Genomic DNA, 17,167 nt, shown 5'->3' with positions numbered 1-17,167 from the left:
TTCCAAGGAGCGACTGGTGGATCCGAACTGCCGACCTTTTGGTTGGTAGTCATAGCTCTTAACTACTGCGCCACTAGGACCCAAGATTGCCACATGACTTTCCTGGGTGTTCTTAGACTCATAATGAAGTTTTCTCTTTCAGAGTTCGGTGTGCACTTGGCAGAGCTGACCGTAGATCCCCAGGGGGCACTGGCAATCCGTCAGGTAAGTCCAGACTTGCCCAATTTATAAGCAATTTCCCTTTACTCAGTAATGAAACTTTCTTATGGGAAAGAGAAAGAAAAAGGCCAACTTATAAATAACTTAGGATTTTATACCAGATTCAGATATACTTCAAATATATCAGCCTGTGTCTATGGTTTTTATGTGTGAAGAAAGTCTTTTTCTTGCTGTACTGCTTGGTTTATTCTCTTCACAGCTGGCATCCGTCATTTTGAAGCAATATGTGGAGACTCACTGGTGTGCCCAGTCAGAGAAATTTAGGCCTCCTGAAACTACAGAAAGGGTAAGGAGAGCCATGAGAGTTGTCTACTTGTAGAGATTTAAGGGGCCACCTTAAGAGATTAAGCTATCAAAATTCTTTGACAACATGGAGCAGTCAAAAGTCTACACAGAAAAGGAGATTGGTAGCTAGTATTGAGGACACCACGCTATAGAAGAGAGAGCTTGGATACCCCACTAGTCAGTATTCAAATTCTAGTTCTGCCTTTTACTAGCTAAGAGATATTGAAAATGTATTTAACTTCTAAGCCTCAGTTTCCTAAATCTCTAAAATCAGAATTAAAACACCAGTTTCAGAGGGTTGAAGAGTACATGAAATAATATTTCTACTTAGCGCAGTGCTGTGTAAATGTCGTAAACTCTCAAGAAATTTCGAGGTCTAAAGCAGTGCTGTCCATTGGAACATTCTACAGTTATGAAAATGTACTCTGTACTGTCCAGTACTGTTAACTACTAGCCACATATAGCTACTAAGCTCTTGAAGTGTGGCTAGTGCAACTGAGAAACTAAATTTTAAATTTTATTTATATTTGATTTAAACTTAAATGGCCACATATGGCTAGTGGCTACTGTAATAGACAGCGTAAGATCACAGATGAACTCTTGAGTGAATTATTTGTCAAGTTTGTGTATAGGAATTTTCATTAAATATGCAGTTATCTTGTACGCGTTGTTTTTCCAATGCATAAACAAGACTTGCCTCTGCCAATCACTTATAACCTAGTCTAATGGAAGATAGGCTTTTCCTCTACAGGCAAAAATTGTTATCCGGGAGCTGTTGCCCAATGGGTTGAGAGAATCAATAAGCAAGGTGCGCTCTAGTGTGGCCTATGCAGTGTCAGCCATTGCTCACTGGGACTGGCCCGAAGCCTGGCCCCAACTCTTCAACCTGCTCATGGAGATGTTGGTGAGCGGAGATTTAAATGCAGTCCATGGAGCCATGCGAGTGCTGACAGGTACGGGAAGCCTTTTCTCTGGTAATGGTACTTGGACCCCAAGTGACAGTGTACTTATAAGAAGCTATGCCAAGGAGTGGCCCAGACCAGTAGGAATGGAAATTCATAGCTCTCTCACTGATACCGCTACTCTGTCCTAGTTTTAGTGTCTGTTTACCCTCCAGCTCCGTTGGTTTCTTCCAGGGAATTAAGTTGGTATACCAAAACCAAATCAAACCAAACCCAGTGCTGTCAAGTCGATTCCGACTCATTGCGACCCTATAGGACAGAGTAGAACTGCCCCACAGAGTTTCCAAGGAGCACCTGGTAGATTTGAACTGCCGACCCTTTGGTTAGCAGCCATAGCACTTAAACCACTACACCACCAGGGTTTCCTTAAGTTGGTATAGTATTGCTTTTACTACCAAACCTTACCACTTAAGAATGCAGTAACGGCATGGTGATTAAGCACTCAGATTTTGATTCGTATTCTGGCCATACCTCAACCCAAGTTATTTAGCCTCTTAAGCCTCAGTTTCCTTGTATATAAAATAATGATAATGTCTACCTCAAAGGGGATTTTGATAGTTTAAATGAGCTAATCTATGAAAACTTTTTAGCATAGTAACTGACATGTGGGAAACACTTTAGCCATTATGATTATTATTATCATTATATATCATTTTCCACTTAGTTCAGCCAGGTTAGAAAATAGTGAAATGGAATTTTTATAGAAATAATAAGAAAGTACACAAACATCGTGTAGATGTATAATCCCGACCTTTGTTTGGCCAGCTTAGGGAGTACGCAGCCTTCGGTATCTTCCTTTCTCTATCTTCCTTTCTCTCTTCTGAGAAATCGATATAAATATTTGAACTTTTAGTTGAAGGAAGTTTAGTGGATACCTCTTCTAATCCTGATTAATCTATCAGTACATCCCAGAACCTACTTTCATATATCCCTAGGTACGGCCTGAGTTTTCCCGTCTTTCACAAGTTTGGCTCTGCTTCCTGTCCCCCTGGATGAAATTAATGTTTGTTTTGCCTCAAGGAATCCTTACCTGAACGTTAGCCATATCGTTTTTGATCTTTTAGATATGACCTTTTCCCTCTGTTCGTATAGGCTTGTGTACATCCTATCCATATCTTTTTTTTTTTCTTTCTCATTCAAAAATTTATACACAATTGCTTAGTAACATTGGTTGCGGTCCCTGCAATATGTCAGCACTCCCCCTTTCCCTTTATTATACTGGGTTCCCTGTTTCCATTTGTCCAGTTTTTCTGTCCCTTCCTGCCTTCTCAACTTTGCTTTTGGACAAGTGTTGCCTATTTGGTCTCATATACTTTAATTGAACTGAGAAGCACAATCCTCACCTGTGTTATTTTTTTGTTTTATAACCTAGTGCCGTCGAGTCGATTCTGACTCATAGCAACCCTATAGGACTGTAATCTGTTTTACAGGCCTCTCTAATCTTCTATAATCCCTTCAGTTCTGAGTTAGTAGGGTGTCCTGGGGCCATAGTCTTGAAGGTTCTTCTAGTCTCTGTCAGACCAGTAAGCCTGGTCTTTTTTGTGTGTGTGAATTTGAATTTCTACATTTTTCTCTTGTGCTGTCTGGGACCCTCTATTGTGATCCCTGTCAGAGTGGTCATTGGTAAAAGCCGGGCGCCACCTAGTACTTATAGGCTGAGGCTGTGGCTCATGTAGTCCATTAGTCCTTTGGAGTAATATTTTCCTCATGTGTTTGGTTTTCTTCATTCTCCTCTGCTCCAAACGGGACCAAGAGATGTATCGTAGGTGGCTGCTCGCAAGCTTTTTAAGACCCCAGGTGCTACTCGCCAAAGTAGGATGTAGAACATTTTCTTTATGAACTATGTTATGCCAGTTGACCTAGATGTCCCCCAAGACCATGGTCCCCAGCCCTCAACTCTAGTAACTTGGTCCCTCAAGGTGTTTGGATATGTCTAGGAAGCTTCTATGCCTCTGCCTTGGTCAAGTTATGCTGACTTCCCCTGTATTGTGTATTGTCATCTCCTTCACCAAAGTTAACGTTTGTCTACTATGTAGTTAGTGATTTCCCCTCCCATCTCTCCACTTATTCGTAACCATCAAACGTTTTTTTTTTTTCTGTGTGTAAACCTTTCCTTGGGTTTTTATAATAGTGATCTCATACAGTGTCATTTTGTGATTGACTTATTTCTCTCAGTATGATGCCATCCAGATCCATCCGTGTTGTAAGATGTTTCACAGATTCATCATTGTTCTTTATTGTTGGGTAGTATTCCATCATGTGTATGTACCATAATTCATTTATCCATTCATCTGTTGATGGGCACTTAGGTTGAGTCAATCTTGTCAGTATTGTGAATAGTGCTGCAATGAACACGTGTGCATATGTTTATTCATGGGATGGCTCTTACTTCTCTCGGATATATTCCTAGGAGTGGGATTGCTGGATCGTATGGTATTTCTATTTCTAGTTTTTTAAGTAGGTGCATATCGTTTTCCATAGTGGTTGTACCATTTGATGTTACATAAGAGTTCCAGTCTCCCCACAGCCTCTCCAACATTTGTTACTTTCTGGGTTTTTTTGATCAGTAATGTCAGGGTGAGATGGTATCTCATTGTAGTTTTGATCTGCATCTTTCTAATGTCTAATGATTGATTGCAAGCATTTCCTTATGTGTCTGTTAGCTGCCTGAATGTCTTCTTGGTGAAGTATCTGTTTGTATCCTTTGCCTGTTTTTTAAATTGGATTATTTGTCTTTCTGTTGTTGAGGGGTTGAAGTATTCTGTAGATTTTAGAGATTAGACTTTTGTCAGATATGTTGTAGCCAAAAATTTTTTCCTAGTCTGTAGGTTCTCTTTTTACTCTTTTGGCGAAGTCTTTTAATGAGCATAAATGTTTAATTTTTAGGAGCTTCTAGTTATTTAGTTTATCTTCTGGTGTTTGTGCATTGTTAGTTATGGTTTGTATCGTATTTATGCCATGTCTGAGGGTCCTTTCAGTTATGGTTTGTATTGTATTTATGCCATGTATGAGGGCCCCTAGCATTGTCTGCCCATATCTTATCTGTTTCTCTATGATTTGATAGCTTTCCTGAAATGTGTTCTTATCTGATTGTGAATGCCAGCTCTACTCTTTTTGAAAAATCTCAGTTTACTGAATTTAGCATCTAGGCCCAATATTACTAGTCCATTTGATATTAATGGTAGAAAATATGAATTCTATGTCCAAAAGCTAATCCTTCCTTTCTTTTTGTTTCAAAACCCCCTCTTCCTGTGCCCCAGCTGGCTTTTTGAGCTACCCACTATATTATTACCCGACAAAACTTCAGTTTTTAACTCAAGTGCAAAGCACTTACCAAAAGGTCAAGGTGATTCTTGCTCGGGTTTTCACTTCCCTCACTTCCCTGCTTATTTCCCTTGCTTCTCTTTTATGACCCTTTCAGGCAATTTCATACACCTCTGTCCATGGAATTGACCTTCTAAGATTCTTTATTTACAACATCATGGTGCCAGAATGCCATTTAACAGATATGTTCTCTATCAAGGGAAGGAAGCCTATTTCCTCTCAATCTTCCAAAACAAAGTTCAGCCCCTTTTTGACAACCTTAGAGAAAAAGGTAATTGTGCATTTATACTGGTTTGGATGCTGATGAGCCCTCATGGTGCTTGACTTTAGAAAATTATTGTTCAGTGAGATCATTCCTCTGTCAGACACAGGGAAATTTCTGTCCTTTTGTAATAGATTCACCAGACATGGAATGGATAGCAGCCAGTCTCCATCCCCAAATAGCTGCTCCATATAGTTTCAGACAAGGGCATACTTCTCTGACAAAAGAAATTCAGACATGTGCGATGGTAGCAGGTCATTGGTATATGGACAGGAGTCCATTAGGAAAGGAAGCTGATTCTCTTCTAAGTTTTTAAGATACTGTCCCAGTCTCCCCCTTAATGAGGCTTCCCATCAAACTCATCTATTTATGAAAAAGGCTTAACTAAGACCTGTGATTTGAAGGAAGTGCAAACACAGCTAAGGACTGAAATGTTTGATCCACAAATTTCAGCATTTTTTTCAGTTTCAAAGAAGTTTGGAAATTGAAGCGTTGCTGGTAGCCCAAGCCTTTTCTGATCTGCTGAGTGACCTCAGAAAACTTATTGTGTACTTAAGCCTATAAAGTGTTAATAAATTGAGGCTACCAGGAATGATTATAAGAGGGTAAAAAAGGTGATTAAGTACTTTATTCGTAGAATTTAATTATACTACATTTTTTCATAAAACCTGCTTATCGTTAATATGCCATCTATCGTATTTGTTTGGACTACTTGGGATTCTAAATGAAGTCGAAATGTTAACTTACCCTTCAACACTCCAGATTTATTCCTCAGGAAGAAACCAGAGCTAGTACAGAAGACTCAGCCTAGAGTATTTGATCCTCATTTAATTTGTGAGGATTGATATTGCCCAAAATTTGTGAGTATATTAACCTTGAAAATGCCAACTTGCATCTCTAGTTGTATATCCTCCTGCAAAATGTCACCCAATTAGGGTCCGTGCCCTGGAGCAGTCGAGCCAATAAAATGTACTCCAAGTCAGAAGGAGTGAGAAAGTTTATTCAGGAGGTGTATACATCACCCGGGACCCAGCAGCAACACAGACTGTCTCTAAGGAGTCCCAAAGAACAATTTTACATTAGAGTTTATATAGAATTTTACAAGGATTAGAAGTGCCTTTGTAGTCAGCAGATGGCCTGGCTGGGGGAGTTATTCATTACAAAATAGTGACAAAAGACTATCAAACTGAAGAGATGCATGCTCGGCATCTCTTTATCAGGCTAAAGACATACATATCAGACACCTGGGCTCTAATTTTCCTGTGGGGGGGTTGTAAGTCACAGGTGTTTGGACAGAACAAAATGAAGGTATTTGCATCAGATTAAAATAAAGAACAAAGTCATTAACATTAGGTCAGAACAAAGTCATTAACAAAGGTATGTGAAAGAGGAGGCTGGCAGAGGAAGGAGAAAAACTTACAGGTTCTTCATGGCGTTAGTTATGTCAAGCTCTCGTTCACCCGCTTTGAAAAGGAGAAAACATGCTGGGGAGTATTGGGGTCGCACAAAATGTCCCAACTGATTAGGATTGTTTTTATAGTCATGTGGAAGAGCCAGGAAAAGCATCAGATAGCGTAAACAGAAGGTCAGTTATTGGAACTCAAGTTAGTGTTTCTAATGCTTAGTAATGTGAGATCCAGAGCCCTTCATGCTGCCTCAAGGCCTTGTGTTTTGCTGTTGTTATTGGTGGTGATGGTGGTTCTGGGGGGAAAGGGGGAGTGAACGGAAAGGTGTGACCCGTATTTCTCTCACCTTCAAGTCTCCTTTTGCATTAATGTTGCTTTTTGCCAATTCGTGTAGGAGATCCCCTTCTGTTCCGGTTACCATCGCACTCTGACTTCTAGATCAATAAATGTCACCCACTAAGCAGAGTATCATATACAGAGTGGAGTTGAGTCCTGTTAGGTGTGCACATATTTTAATCATGTGCGTCAAAATAGCTTGCCATGAGAGAATATTGAAAACAAAGAGACCTAGAAATGCATCTGAATGTTGACGGAGGGCACAAACTAGATTGTTACAGAATTTTCCCAAATTGCCCTCATAAGGACTTACAGAGTTCTTTTACAGATTCTCTTTTCATATATATGTGTTAAGGTTTTCTTTCTTAATCGATTGTATTTTCCTTTGTCTCCAATTGTTCTCTTTCCCCTTCTACAAATAATCAGTAACACTTAAATCTTTTCCTTCCCTAGGATAAGGCCACCAGGCCAGAGTGTTTGCCTGCATGCTCTCTGATTGGGAGCTGCCACCTAGAAGCAGTTTGGAAAATTTTCACACTTAATATCTTTGTAAAGCAATAGTTTTTTTCCAATGTTACTTTTTTCTTTGTAGAATTCACTCGAGAAGTGACAGACACACAGATGCCACTCGTTGCTCCTGTCATTCTGCCAGAGATGTATAAAATCTTCACCATGGCTGAGGTATGAAATCTCAGCTCCAAGATCACACAGTCAGTAAGGGCTACTCCCAACTCTGGTCAGCTTCTGTCTCAGCTGGGAGGCCGTTGTTTCTGAAAGCTGCTAGTCTCCATGCCTGAAGACTAGAACTGACCAAGACGTGAATCTGGATTAGCCTCAGAACATTTTGTTCATAACTACAAGGGCAAACCTTTGATAAGAGTGAAATAGCTGAAATATTTATTCACATATCTCATACCCCCGGGCATCCCATAACCGCTAAGTACCCTAGTGCCTTTATGCTACCTTTAGCCTTTCATTGAGGCATCCGACCTAAGCTTGCTCACCTCAGCTAAGTATTTGGAAGCAATCTATCACTGTATTGCATATAATAGACCCTTAGTATACTGTATATATATTTGATTGACGTGTATATGGATGGTTACTCATTCACAATAAGATATGAATGCCTGATAGGTAACGTTGTAACCATAGCAGGAGTTGTGAGGATGGTGCAGGACTGAGTATTGTTTTGTTCTGCTTGTACTTAAGGTCTCCATGAATCAGAACTGACTCAAGAGCAGCTAACAACTCTCCCTTCCCCCTCAACCACGAGTATTTGCATTTTAAATGAAATACACTGGCCATGTTGAGATTTCAAGCAGTACCCAGTCAGATATTTTTAATCAAACCAGCCCACAGAGGCCTATATATAAGGCTAATCCTGGTAAATTCTGACATTGTGATCCTGCTGCCTTTCATTCTCTGAATTACAGAAGGCTGTCTTCTGAACATGAATGGATAACGTTTCTGATCTCTCTAGGGGATCCAATCCCATGTGAGGGTTGAGTAGTCAGCTTCAGCACTAGTCACAGATACCGATGTCATGGCTCTGCTGTAACCTTTACCCCAGGTATATGGTATTCGAACCCGTTCCCGAGCTGTGGAGATATTTACCACTTGTGCCCATATGATCTGTAACATGGAGGAGCTGGAAAAGGTGAGTGAGCCTTTCATGCTCCTAAGTCTTTATTAATGCCTTCTGTTGCAGGTATAGCAGTGACTCATTTCAGGACAGTAGTACCAGAAGGCACGCTAGCCAGTGTTGTGGAGAGATTGAACATTTTCATTAAATTTTTCATTTGTGTATAAAACTTATTTTCCTTCCGTGTGAGCCATATTTCTTCTAACACCTTATCCTGTACTAATTTTTATACTAGTCATCACTCAGAAATTTCCTACCCTTTTATAATTCTCTAGCATGAAACAAAGCTGGCGAAAAGCACTGATCCTGTGATTCAGAAGCCTTTCTGAAAAGTTGGTCTTATATAAGAGGGTTGAGATGAGGAACTGCAAGTGTTAGATAAGGATACAGAACACCTCCAGTGACTCTACGCATGCCCTTCTAGTTGGGACTTGAGCTTAGAGACATCTTTTGATGCTTCTGTGAAGGGTGGAATCACCTTGCAAAAGGCTATTTGGCCTTTGTTCTTGGTTCTTTGGGGCTAAACCAACACCTGAGGCTAATGAATGGAGCCTGACCAGACCAAGAGGGACTACCTGGGGGCCCAATGCCTCATCTTATGATGCACGACATAATCTATGGTGACCTTTTGGTGAGGCTGATAAAAAGACCCTTAAGCCCTAAGGCTCAGATGGGACAGTCCTCTTGGAAATGTAGTGCACCCTCTTGGAACACGGAAGTTCTGCTCTGGGACCTTTCCTATGCATCTCTTCATTTGTATCCAGTTTTTGTTGTATTAAAACTGTTATCGAGGTATGGTGTTTTCCAAGAATCCCTGATGGAACAGGATGAAAAGTGAGATACAGAACTCAAATTCCAGTTAAAAAAACAAACTTAATGGTCTGACCTAGACTGGAGGGACCCCAGAGGTCTTGGCCCCCAGACTCTCTGTTACCCCAAAACTAAAACCATTCCTGAAGCCAACTATTCAGACAGAGATTAGACTGGACTATAAAATGTAAAATAAAACTGGTGAGGAATGTGTCTCTTAGCTCAAGTAGACACATGAGACTATGTGGGCAGCTCTTGTCCAGAGGCAAGATGAGAAGACAGAGCCGGACAGGAGCTGGTTGAATGGACACGGGAAACACAGGGTGGAGAGGAGTATGCTTTCACATTATAGCAAGAGCAACTAGGATGACTTAACAGTGTGTGTGTAAGTTTTTGTGTGAGAAACTGACGTGAATTGTAAACTTGCACTTAAAGCACAATTTTTTAAAAAAAAGAAAAAACCAGGGTATGGTGTTTTGCGTGAGCTCTGTGAGTTGTTCCAGTGAATTGTAGGACCTGAGGAGTAGCAGGAAAGTCTGGCTGGTCTGAAGTGGAAGAGTCATATGGACTCCTGAGCTTGCGTTTGGAACCCTGAGGAGGTAGAGGAAAACCCCAAATTTGGGGCTGGCTGGTCTAAAGTGGAAGGGGTCATGTGGCCTCCCGAGCTTGTGGGTGGTACCCGCTGACCTAGCCCTGAGTAGCTAGGGATGAGGGACAGAAGGGCTATGTGGGCAGCTGGTTTCTGAACTGAACGGGGAAGGGAGGCTGAGATTTCCATAGAACGCAGAAAATGTGTGAAGTGGAATTTGTTACCCACCATGCATTTTGGCATCAGAAGTGAGTGCTCTTTGTCTCTCTGGACTAGTTTGCACAATTGGTACAGTCCATAGGATTTGCTAGCGCGACCCTGACTGCACACCTCAGATGTCAGTGTTTGATACGTGCATTGAAGCCACTGATTTTGGTTTCTATTATCAGGGTGCAGCCAAAGTCTTGATCTTTCCCGTGGTGCAGCAGTTCACAGAAGCCTTTGTTCAGGCCCTCCAGATACCAGATGGCCCCACATCTGACAGTGGGTTTAAAATGGAGGTCCTAAAGGTAAATGCTTACTACCAACAAGATACTTGACGTTTGAGAAGGTGGTCTGAAATCACTGATTTCTTCTACCTAACTTATAACCCTTGGGTCTTTTTAACATCCCAGGCAGTGACAGCGCTGGTGAAAAACTTTCCAAAGCACATGGTTGCCTCCATGCAGCAGATTCTGCCTATTGTGTGGAACACCCTGACTGAGAGCGCGGCTTTATATCCTTTCCTGAAAATATAAGGAACCTGCTACCACCTATAGTTGGAAATCTAGCTTTGGGTCTTGCATCCTTTGGTCTCACTTTTTTAAAACGAGTGTTTTTGCTTATTTGTTTATTTTTAAGTGTCTACAAAGGCCTAGCTGACTGCTTCTAAAAAAATTAGTCATTGAAAAACCCTATGGAGCACAGTTCCACTCTGATACACATGGGGTCGCCATGAGACAGAATCTACTCAACGGCAGCTGGTATTTTTTTTTGGTTTTACTCTTAGTGTTGGAGTGTACAACATCCCCTTGTAGAGCGTATGTAAGGCAGATTCCAAATTCTATTTCTTCACTTTTCATCATACTTATGTGAGGACAGAAGTAAATTACACAGAGGAAGTAGAAGATCCTGTGGATTCTGATGGTATGTAAGTTTATCTGACCTTAACAGATATACCAGTTAGTGGGAAAGGGGATCTAGGAAAAGAAAAAATCCAGAAACAGAAAAAAGCAGTAATTTAAAGGCTTTACTGTCTTAAGCGAGTTTTCTAATAGTTTTCTTTCCATGTATTAGATATGACAAACATACGTTAGATATGACAAGCGTAGAACGTTGTGGGGAGATGAGAAATTGAAAATTTTTAACTAATCTGTTTCTCATAGACATTTGCATAAATCTCATGAAATCATAGAATTTCTGAGTTGGAAGAGACACCTTAAAGGCCATCTGTAATCCAGCCTATTTCTAGCATCTTGACTAGTTTAATTTTGGAGTTCCAGGTGATAATACTTTCATTTCTTTTTTAAAGTTTTTAAGTGTTCCAGATTAAAGGTAGACATTCTGGGAAATACAGTAAAATCTATGAGAGCCGGATCTCGATGGTATGCCTTGTCTTTCCGGGTCTTGCAAGTTTTCCACCTTTGACAGGATACACAGTCTTATCACTTTTCTATTGCTCTTTTTAGTGGAAAATATTTGAGTTCTCCTTCTCCGGTGGGTTTCTGCCTTACACAGGTTCCGGCTTTCGCAGGTTTTGCTGTATATTCGGTGTTCCTGATTCTTTTACTTTAAAATCCAAAGAGTATTTAATATACTCAAAAGTTCCTTCCTCTGACTCCTCAGCCCCTCCACTCATCCCTTGAGAATAATAGGCAAGTGCTTTAAATATTCATTAATTGACAAAGATGATGTAGTTCATGTCCCACATACATGCTTTCTTGCCACTGGCTTCTTTTCTTGTGTATTTTCTGTAGGTGAAGTCCTGGGCTTTGAGAATCTTGTCTTCAGCATTTTTGAATTTGTTCACGCCCTACTGGAAAATAGCAAATTCAAAAGCACTGTGAAGAAGGCCTTGCCTGAGCTGATTTACTATGTTATCCTCTACATGCAGATCACTGAGGAGCAGGTAAATGACACTCTGCGACAGTTACCAGCCTGTGTTTGTGAAGTGCAGCTTGGTGCATGTGAGGCCTCAATCAGCTGAAAACTGTTTCTATAAATAGAGCACTGGAAGAATAACTGTGTGTGAAATTCTAGAAAAGCAGTGATACCACTTTATTGTCAAATCCTTCAGTATAAGGGTTTTATCAACTCCTATATTAGGTTATTGGACTTTCAGAATATTTTTACCGTTAGTGGAATCTCTGCAGGACCACTGATCAAAGACACTGTATCTAAGAGAGCCTATTCCTTCTATAAATAGTGAAATGTAGAGATCAGATCATTGGCCTAGCTGGTGGGTCATTAAAACCAAAAAGGAACATTAAGGAATAAGATAATTGCTTCTCTTCTGTAAAACAGCTCAGGAATTGACATAACTTTCCCAGTAAATATCCCATCAGACCTAGTAGGTTCAGGAAATTTATCTGTCAAAGAGTGATAGTTGATTGACAACAGCAGAGAGCTAGTAATCTGCTAAATTCCATAATAGGGTCTGCTAGAGAGCAATAGCCATTACTGTCTACCTTGAGAAAACATTTGCTTCTCTACATCAAAAAGAAGACTTCGAGGCCAGAGCCTTCTTCAAGGTTAAAACAAAAGGTTAGGATCTTCCTGCGTATTGATGAAAAGAGGGAACATGTGAAACAGATTGACAGCCTCACAAAGACCTAACTTCATCATCCTTTCAGATTAAAGTATGGACAGCCAACCCTCAACAGTTTGTAGAAGATGAAGATGATGATACTTTCTCCTATACTGTTAGAATTGCAGCTCAAGACCTTTTGCTGGTAAGAGGGTTACCTTGATCTCCAGCCAAGTAAGCCTAATTTAATCACCTCAGCTTTTCCTCCTCCTTCTAGGCGTCTAACCCAAGGCAAGCGTATCATTGGGAAGCCTTATAGCAACCTTTTTCAGGGGATACAAGAGAATATCTCAAATGAAGCTTGACTCTTGGGCATTCCAAAGTCATTGCTACTGCTTCTTATTTACAAGTAAATGTTAGATGTAAGAATTGTGCACAGGATAAACTATTGTAATGAGTAAGGGCTGTTGAATCCGGAACATTTTAGTTTAATCCAGTCCTCAGCAAGAATTTATGACACAAACCAGAGGTTGGCAAACTGTAAAAGAAAAAATTGATTGCTGAGACATGAACATCCAAACACCTGCTCCTGTTTTCCTTGGCTCCTTTGACTGTGGTATACCAGTCATCTCTACACTGAAGTACTATGGAGAAGCTGCCACTTTCTGCCTGTTGGATGAGAGGTTTGTTCTCATTGTTGGTGAATCGCTTCTCGTCATTTAGTATTTCTAAGGCACCTATGAAAGATCACAGTGGATTTCAGTTAGTAGATTAGCCTTATTTTTCTATAATCAGGCTCAAGAGAATAAATAACTGGATCCATTGTCACCCAAAGCTGAATCTATCATTGTTCCTTATACTCTTCTGAATTTGGCCAAAGGAAGCAACTGTCTAGCCACTACAATGCCTAAGCACTGAAGAAATACAGACTGTTACTGTAACTTCATTGTTGTTGTTAGGTGCCATCCACTCGATTCTGACTCATAGCCACTCTATGTACAACAGAATGAAACAATGCCCAGTCCTGTGCCATCCTCATGATTATTGCCATGCTTGAGCCCATTGTTGCAGCCACTGTGTCAGTCCATCTCCTTGAGGGTCTTCCTCTTTTTTGCTGACCCTCTACTTTACCAAGCATGATGTCCCTCTCCGGGGACTGATCCGTCCTGATAGCATGTCCAGAGTACATGAGATACAGTCTCTCCATCCTTGCCTCCAAGGAGAATTCTGACCGTACCTCTTCCAAGACAGATCCATTTGTTATCCTGGCAGTTCATGGTATATTCATTATTTTTCACCAAAGGCCATAATTCAAAGGCATCAATTATTCTTTGGTCTTCCTTATTCGTTTTCCAGCTTTCGCATGCATGTGAGGCAATTGAAAATACTATAGTTTGGGTCAAGTGCACCTTAGTCCTCTAAGTGACATCTTTGCTTTTCAGCACTTTAAAGAGGTTTTACACAGCAGATTTGTCCAATGCAATGTGTCTTTTGATTTCTTGACTGCTTCTTCCATGGATATTGATTGTGGATCCAAGTAAGATGAAATCCTCAGTGACTTCAATCTTCTAACCATTTATCGTGATGTTCCTTATTGGTCCAGTTAAGAGGATTTTTGGTTTTTTTAATATTGAGGTGTAATCCATACTGAAGGCTGTGCTCTTTGATTTTCATCAGTAAGTGCTTCAAGTCCTCTTCACTTCAATGGAGTCATCTAATCAGGGTTTAGCATGTGTATGTGAAAGGGTTTGAACTATTTAGTCAGCTAGCATCCTAACTAAAGCAGTTTCGATTAAAATAGGTTTAATCTGCACAAAATAGATTTATGAGCCCTCTTCTTCTCTTCCTAGGCTGTGGCCACAGATTTCCAGAATGAGAGTGCAGCAGCCCTGGCCGCTGCAGCCACTCGGCATTTACAAGAAGCCGAGCAAACCAAAAACAGTGGTGCTGAACACTGGTGAGGAGTGAGCAGCAGATGCTGAACTTAGGGGTGTTCTGGGCATCAGACCTGAGAACAAGTCCTTGCTTTGGATCGTCTCTTCTAAAGCAGTTCCTTTCCTGCCCTAAATGAAGTGCTTTAGATGCTTTTGTTTTGCCCTTTTTTAAAAAACCCTTGAAAGGAGTTGAACTTTTACTTTGTTTTTAATTAGAAAAAATCTGTTATTAGTAAATTTCACTCTGTTTTCAGCTGTAGGCTTATATTGGAAGGACAGATGAGTGGCCCTTGTGGGTTAGATTGTGCTGAAATGCCTTTTTCTGAACCTTACTTCCTCAAATATTTATCTTTTCGATCATTAGTTTGTTTTACCAGCCTGTGGTATCCCTTTTATAGGTGGAAGATCCATGAGGCATGCATGCTGGCTCTAGGCTCAGTGAAGTCCATCATCACCGACAGTGTGAAAAATGGCAGGATTCACTTTGACATGCATGGGTTCCTGACCAATGTCATCCTTGCCGACCTCAACCTCTCAGGTATGTTTCAGTACAATGCCAGCATCCTGGAAGATCTTCAGGCTGTCATCAACTCAGTTTTGTTGTTCCCTTAGGGCAATAGCCAGACAGTCTTGAGTCCTTGGGGTGAAAATTCCTCTTTGCCCCCTAGAGCTGGAACTCTTTTGAACCTCTAAAACAGCGCCTAGACCATGACTCAGGTTTCACCTGCTAAGACTAATTGCCTAGCCGTTCATGTTTCCTCCCAAATCAGTGCTCCCATTCCAGGCCGTTTTTGGCATTTGAATGGAGTGTAAATCTGGAAGCTGCAACTTGAAAACTCTAGCTTGAGTTCTACTCTCGTTATCAAGTTCAGAATGCCCTCAAGCATTCTGTCAGGCTCATTCTTTCTGTATGTTTCCTGTCATTTTTCTCAAACTTTATTCTTGGTCTATATCCAGATAATTAAAATGTTCCATTTTCATGCCCCTGTTAGCTGCTTGTCTTTAAAAAAGTAGCCCTTTACTATTAGACTGATTTCTCCAACAATACACAGAAATAGCCAAGAATCAATGTTGTCTCTATGTCACATATTAGGCTACATTGCCTCTGCTCTTGCCATGCCTTATTCTCATCCTTAGAGTCAGACCCCTTATTCCAAAATGCTGCCTTTACTTCCTTTCTGGGTACTTAAATCGCAGGACATTTGGCGTCGTTGGCTCCATTCTCAATTCCTTCACTTGGCTGTCCTGGGAGTACCTTAAACCACTTGTTAACATTCTGCTCTGTGACTCTAAATACCCATTGCCGTCGAGTCAATTCCGACTCATACCCATCCTGTTGCCATCAAGTCGGTATCGACTCACAGCGACCCTATAGGACAGTAGAACTGCCCCATAGGGTTTCCAAGGAACGCCTGGTGGCTTAGAACTGCCAAACTTTTGGTTAGCAGCCGAACTCTTAACTACTGCACCACCAGGGTTTCCTTGACTCTAATGTTACAGGACATGTCACTCCCACTTCCATTCTCTGAATCACAGAATTTAAATGGTTGAGCATCCAGAGCTCAGATCCATTGGGAATATCCTGTTTCATGCTGCACTTACCATATGCTACATTGTCTTGTAGTTGATGGATATGTTTTCTGTCTCCTACTAGAATGTAAGGTCTTTGAGAGTAGAGAGCATGTCTAATACAGCTTTGTATCCCCACAGTGCCTTGCACATAATAGGCATTCTGGAATTAAGTGTTGAGTTAAAGTGTTGGAGTTTCTCAGACCTTCAACATATTTCTTGTAGAGTTTGCCCTAGGAAAGAATCTTGAAAATTCATGGAGAGTTTAGAATATTTGATATTAAGACTGGAAAAGGCTCAATACATATCATTAGTTATCCTGCCTATGTTGTTGTTGTTAGGTGCCGTCAACTTGGTTCTGACTCATAGCAACCCTATGCACAACAGAACGAAACACTGCCCGGTCCTGAGCCGTCCTTACAATCGTTGCTATGCTTGAGCTGGTTGTTGCAGCCACTGTGTCAATCCACCTCATTGAGGGTCTTCCTCTTTTGCGCTGACCCTGTACTCTGCCAAGCATGATGTCCTTCACCAGGGACTGATCCCCCCTGACAACATGTCCAAAGTACGTAAGACACAGTCTCTCGCCGTCCTTGCTTCTAAGGAGCATTCTGGCTGTACTTCTTCTAAGATTTGTTTGTTCTTTTGGCAGTCCATGGTATATTCAATATTCTTCGCCAACACCACAATTCAAAGGCATCAGTTCTTGTTCGGTCTTCCTTATTCATTGTCCAGTTTTCACATGCCTATGATGCGATTGAAAATACCATGGCTTGGGTCAGGCGCACCTTAGTCTTCAAGGTGAAATCTTTGCTCTTCAACACTTTAAAGAGGTCCTTTGCAGCAGATTTACCCAATGCAATGCGTCTTTTGGTTTCTTGACTGCTGCTTCCATGGCTGTTGATTGTGGATCCAAGTAAAATGAAATTCTTGACAACTTCAATCTTTTCGCCATTTATCATGTTGCTCGTTGGTCCAGTTCTGAGGATTTTTATTTTCTTGATGTTGAGGCATAATCCATACTGAAGGCTGTGGTCTTTGATCTTCATTAGTAAGTGCTTCAAGTCCTCTTCACTTTCAGCAAGCAAGGTTGTGTCATCTGCA

At 40.9% G+C, this 17,167-nt stretch overlaps 1 protein-coding gene across 2 annotated transcripts in view; it reads left to right on the top strand.

Annotated features, from left to right (window-relative positions):
• Positions 1-17,167, top strand: part of IPO9 (importin 9) — a 56,451-nt gene that overhangs the window by 19,744 nt on the left and 19,540 nt on the right. The window contains exons 2-13 of one of the 2 annotated variants that reach the window (XM_064273397.1): positions 143-204; positions 419-505; positions 1,241-1,457; positions 7,387-7,475; positions 8,365-8,451; positions 10,225-10,344; positions 10,450-10,550; positions 10,902-10,960; positions 11,791-11,942; positions 12,667-12,765; positions 14,411-14,517; positions 14,893-15,032. In XM_064273397.1, the coding sequence (XP_064129467.1) occupies positions 143-204; positions 419-505; positions 1,241-1,457; positions 7,387-7,475; positions 8,365-8,451; positions 10,225-10,344; positions 10,450-10,550; positions 10,902-10,960; positions 11,791-11,942; positions 12,667-12,765; positions 14,411-14,517; positions 14,893-15,032 (1,320 nt within the window). The remainder of the gene's footprint in view (positions 1-142; positions 205-418; positions 506-1,240; positions 1,458-7,386; positions 7,476-8,364; positions 8,452-10,224; positions 10,345-10,449; positions 10,551-10,901; positions 10,961-11,790; positions 11,943-12,666; positions 12,766-14,410; positions 14,518-14,892; positions 15,033-17,167) is intronic. The other variant, XM_003410220.4, reaches the window with a different exon arrangement.

Source organism: Loxodonta africana, chromosome 20 (assembly GCF_030014295.1).
Source record: "Loxodonta africana isolate mLoxAfr1 chromosome 20, mLoxAfr1.hap2, whole genome shotgun sequence".
Taxonomy (NCBI): Eukaryota; Metazoa; Chordata; class Mammalia; order Proboscidea; family Elephantidae; genus Loxodonta; species Loxodonta africana.
Note: the sequence above shows the minus strand (reverse complement) of the source record. Positions and strands in the feature narration are given on the sequence as shown.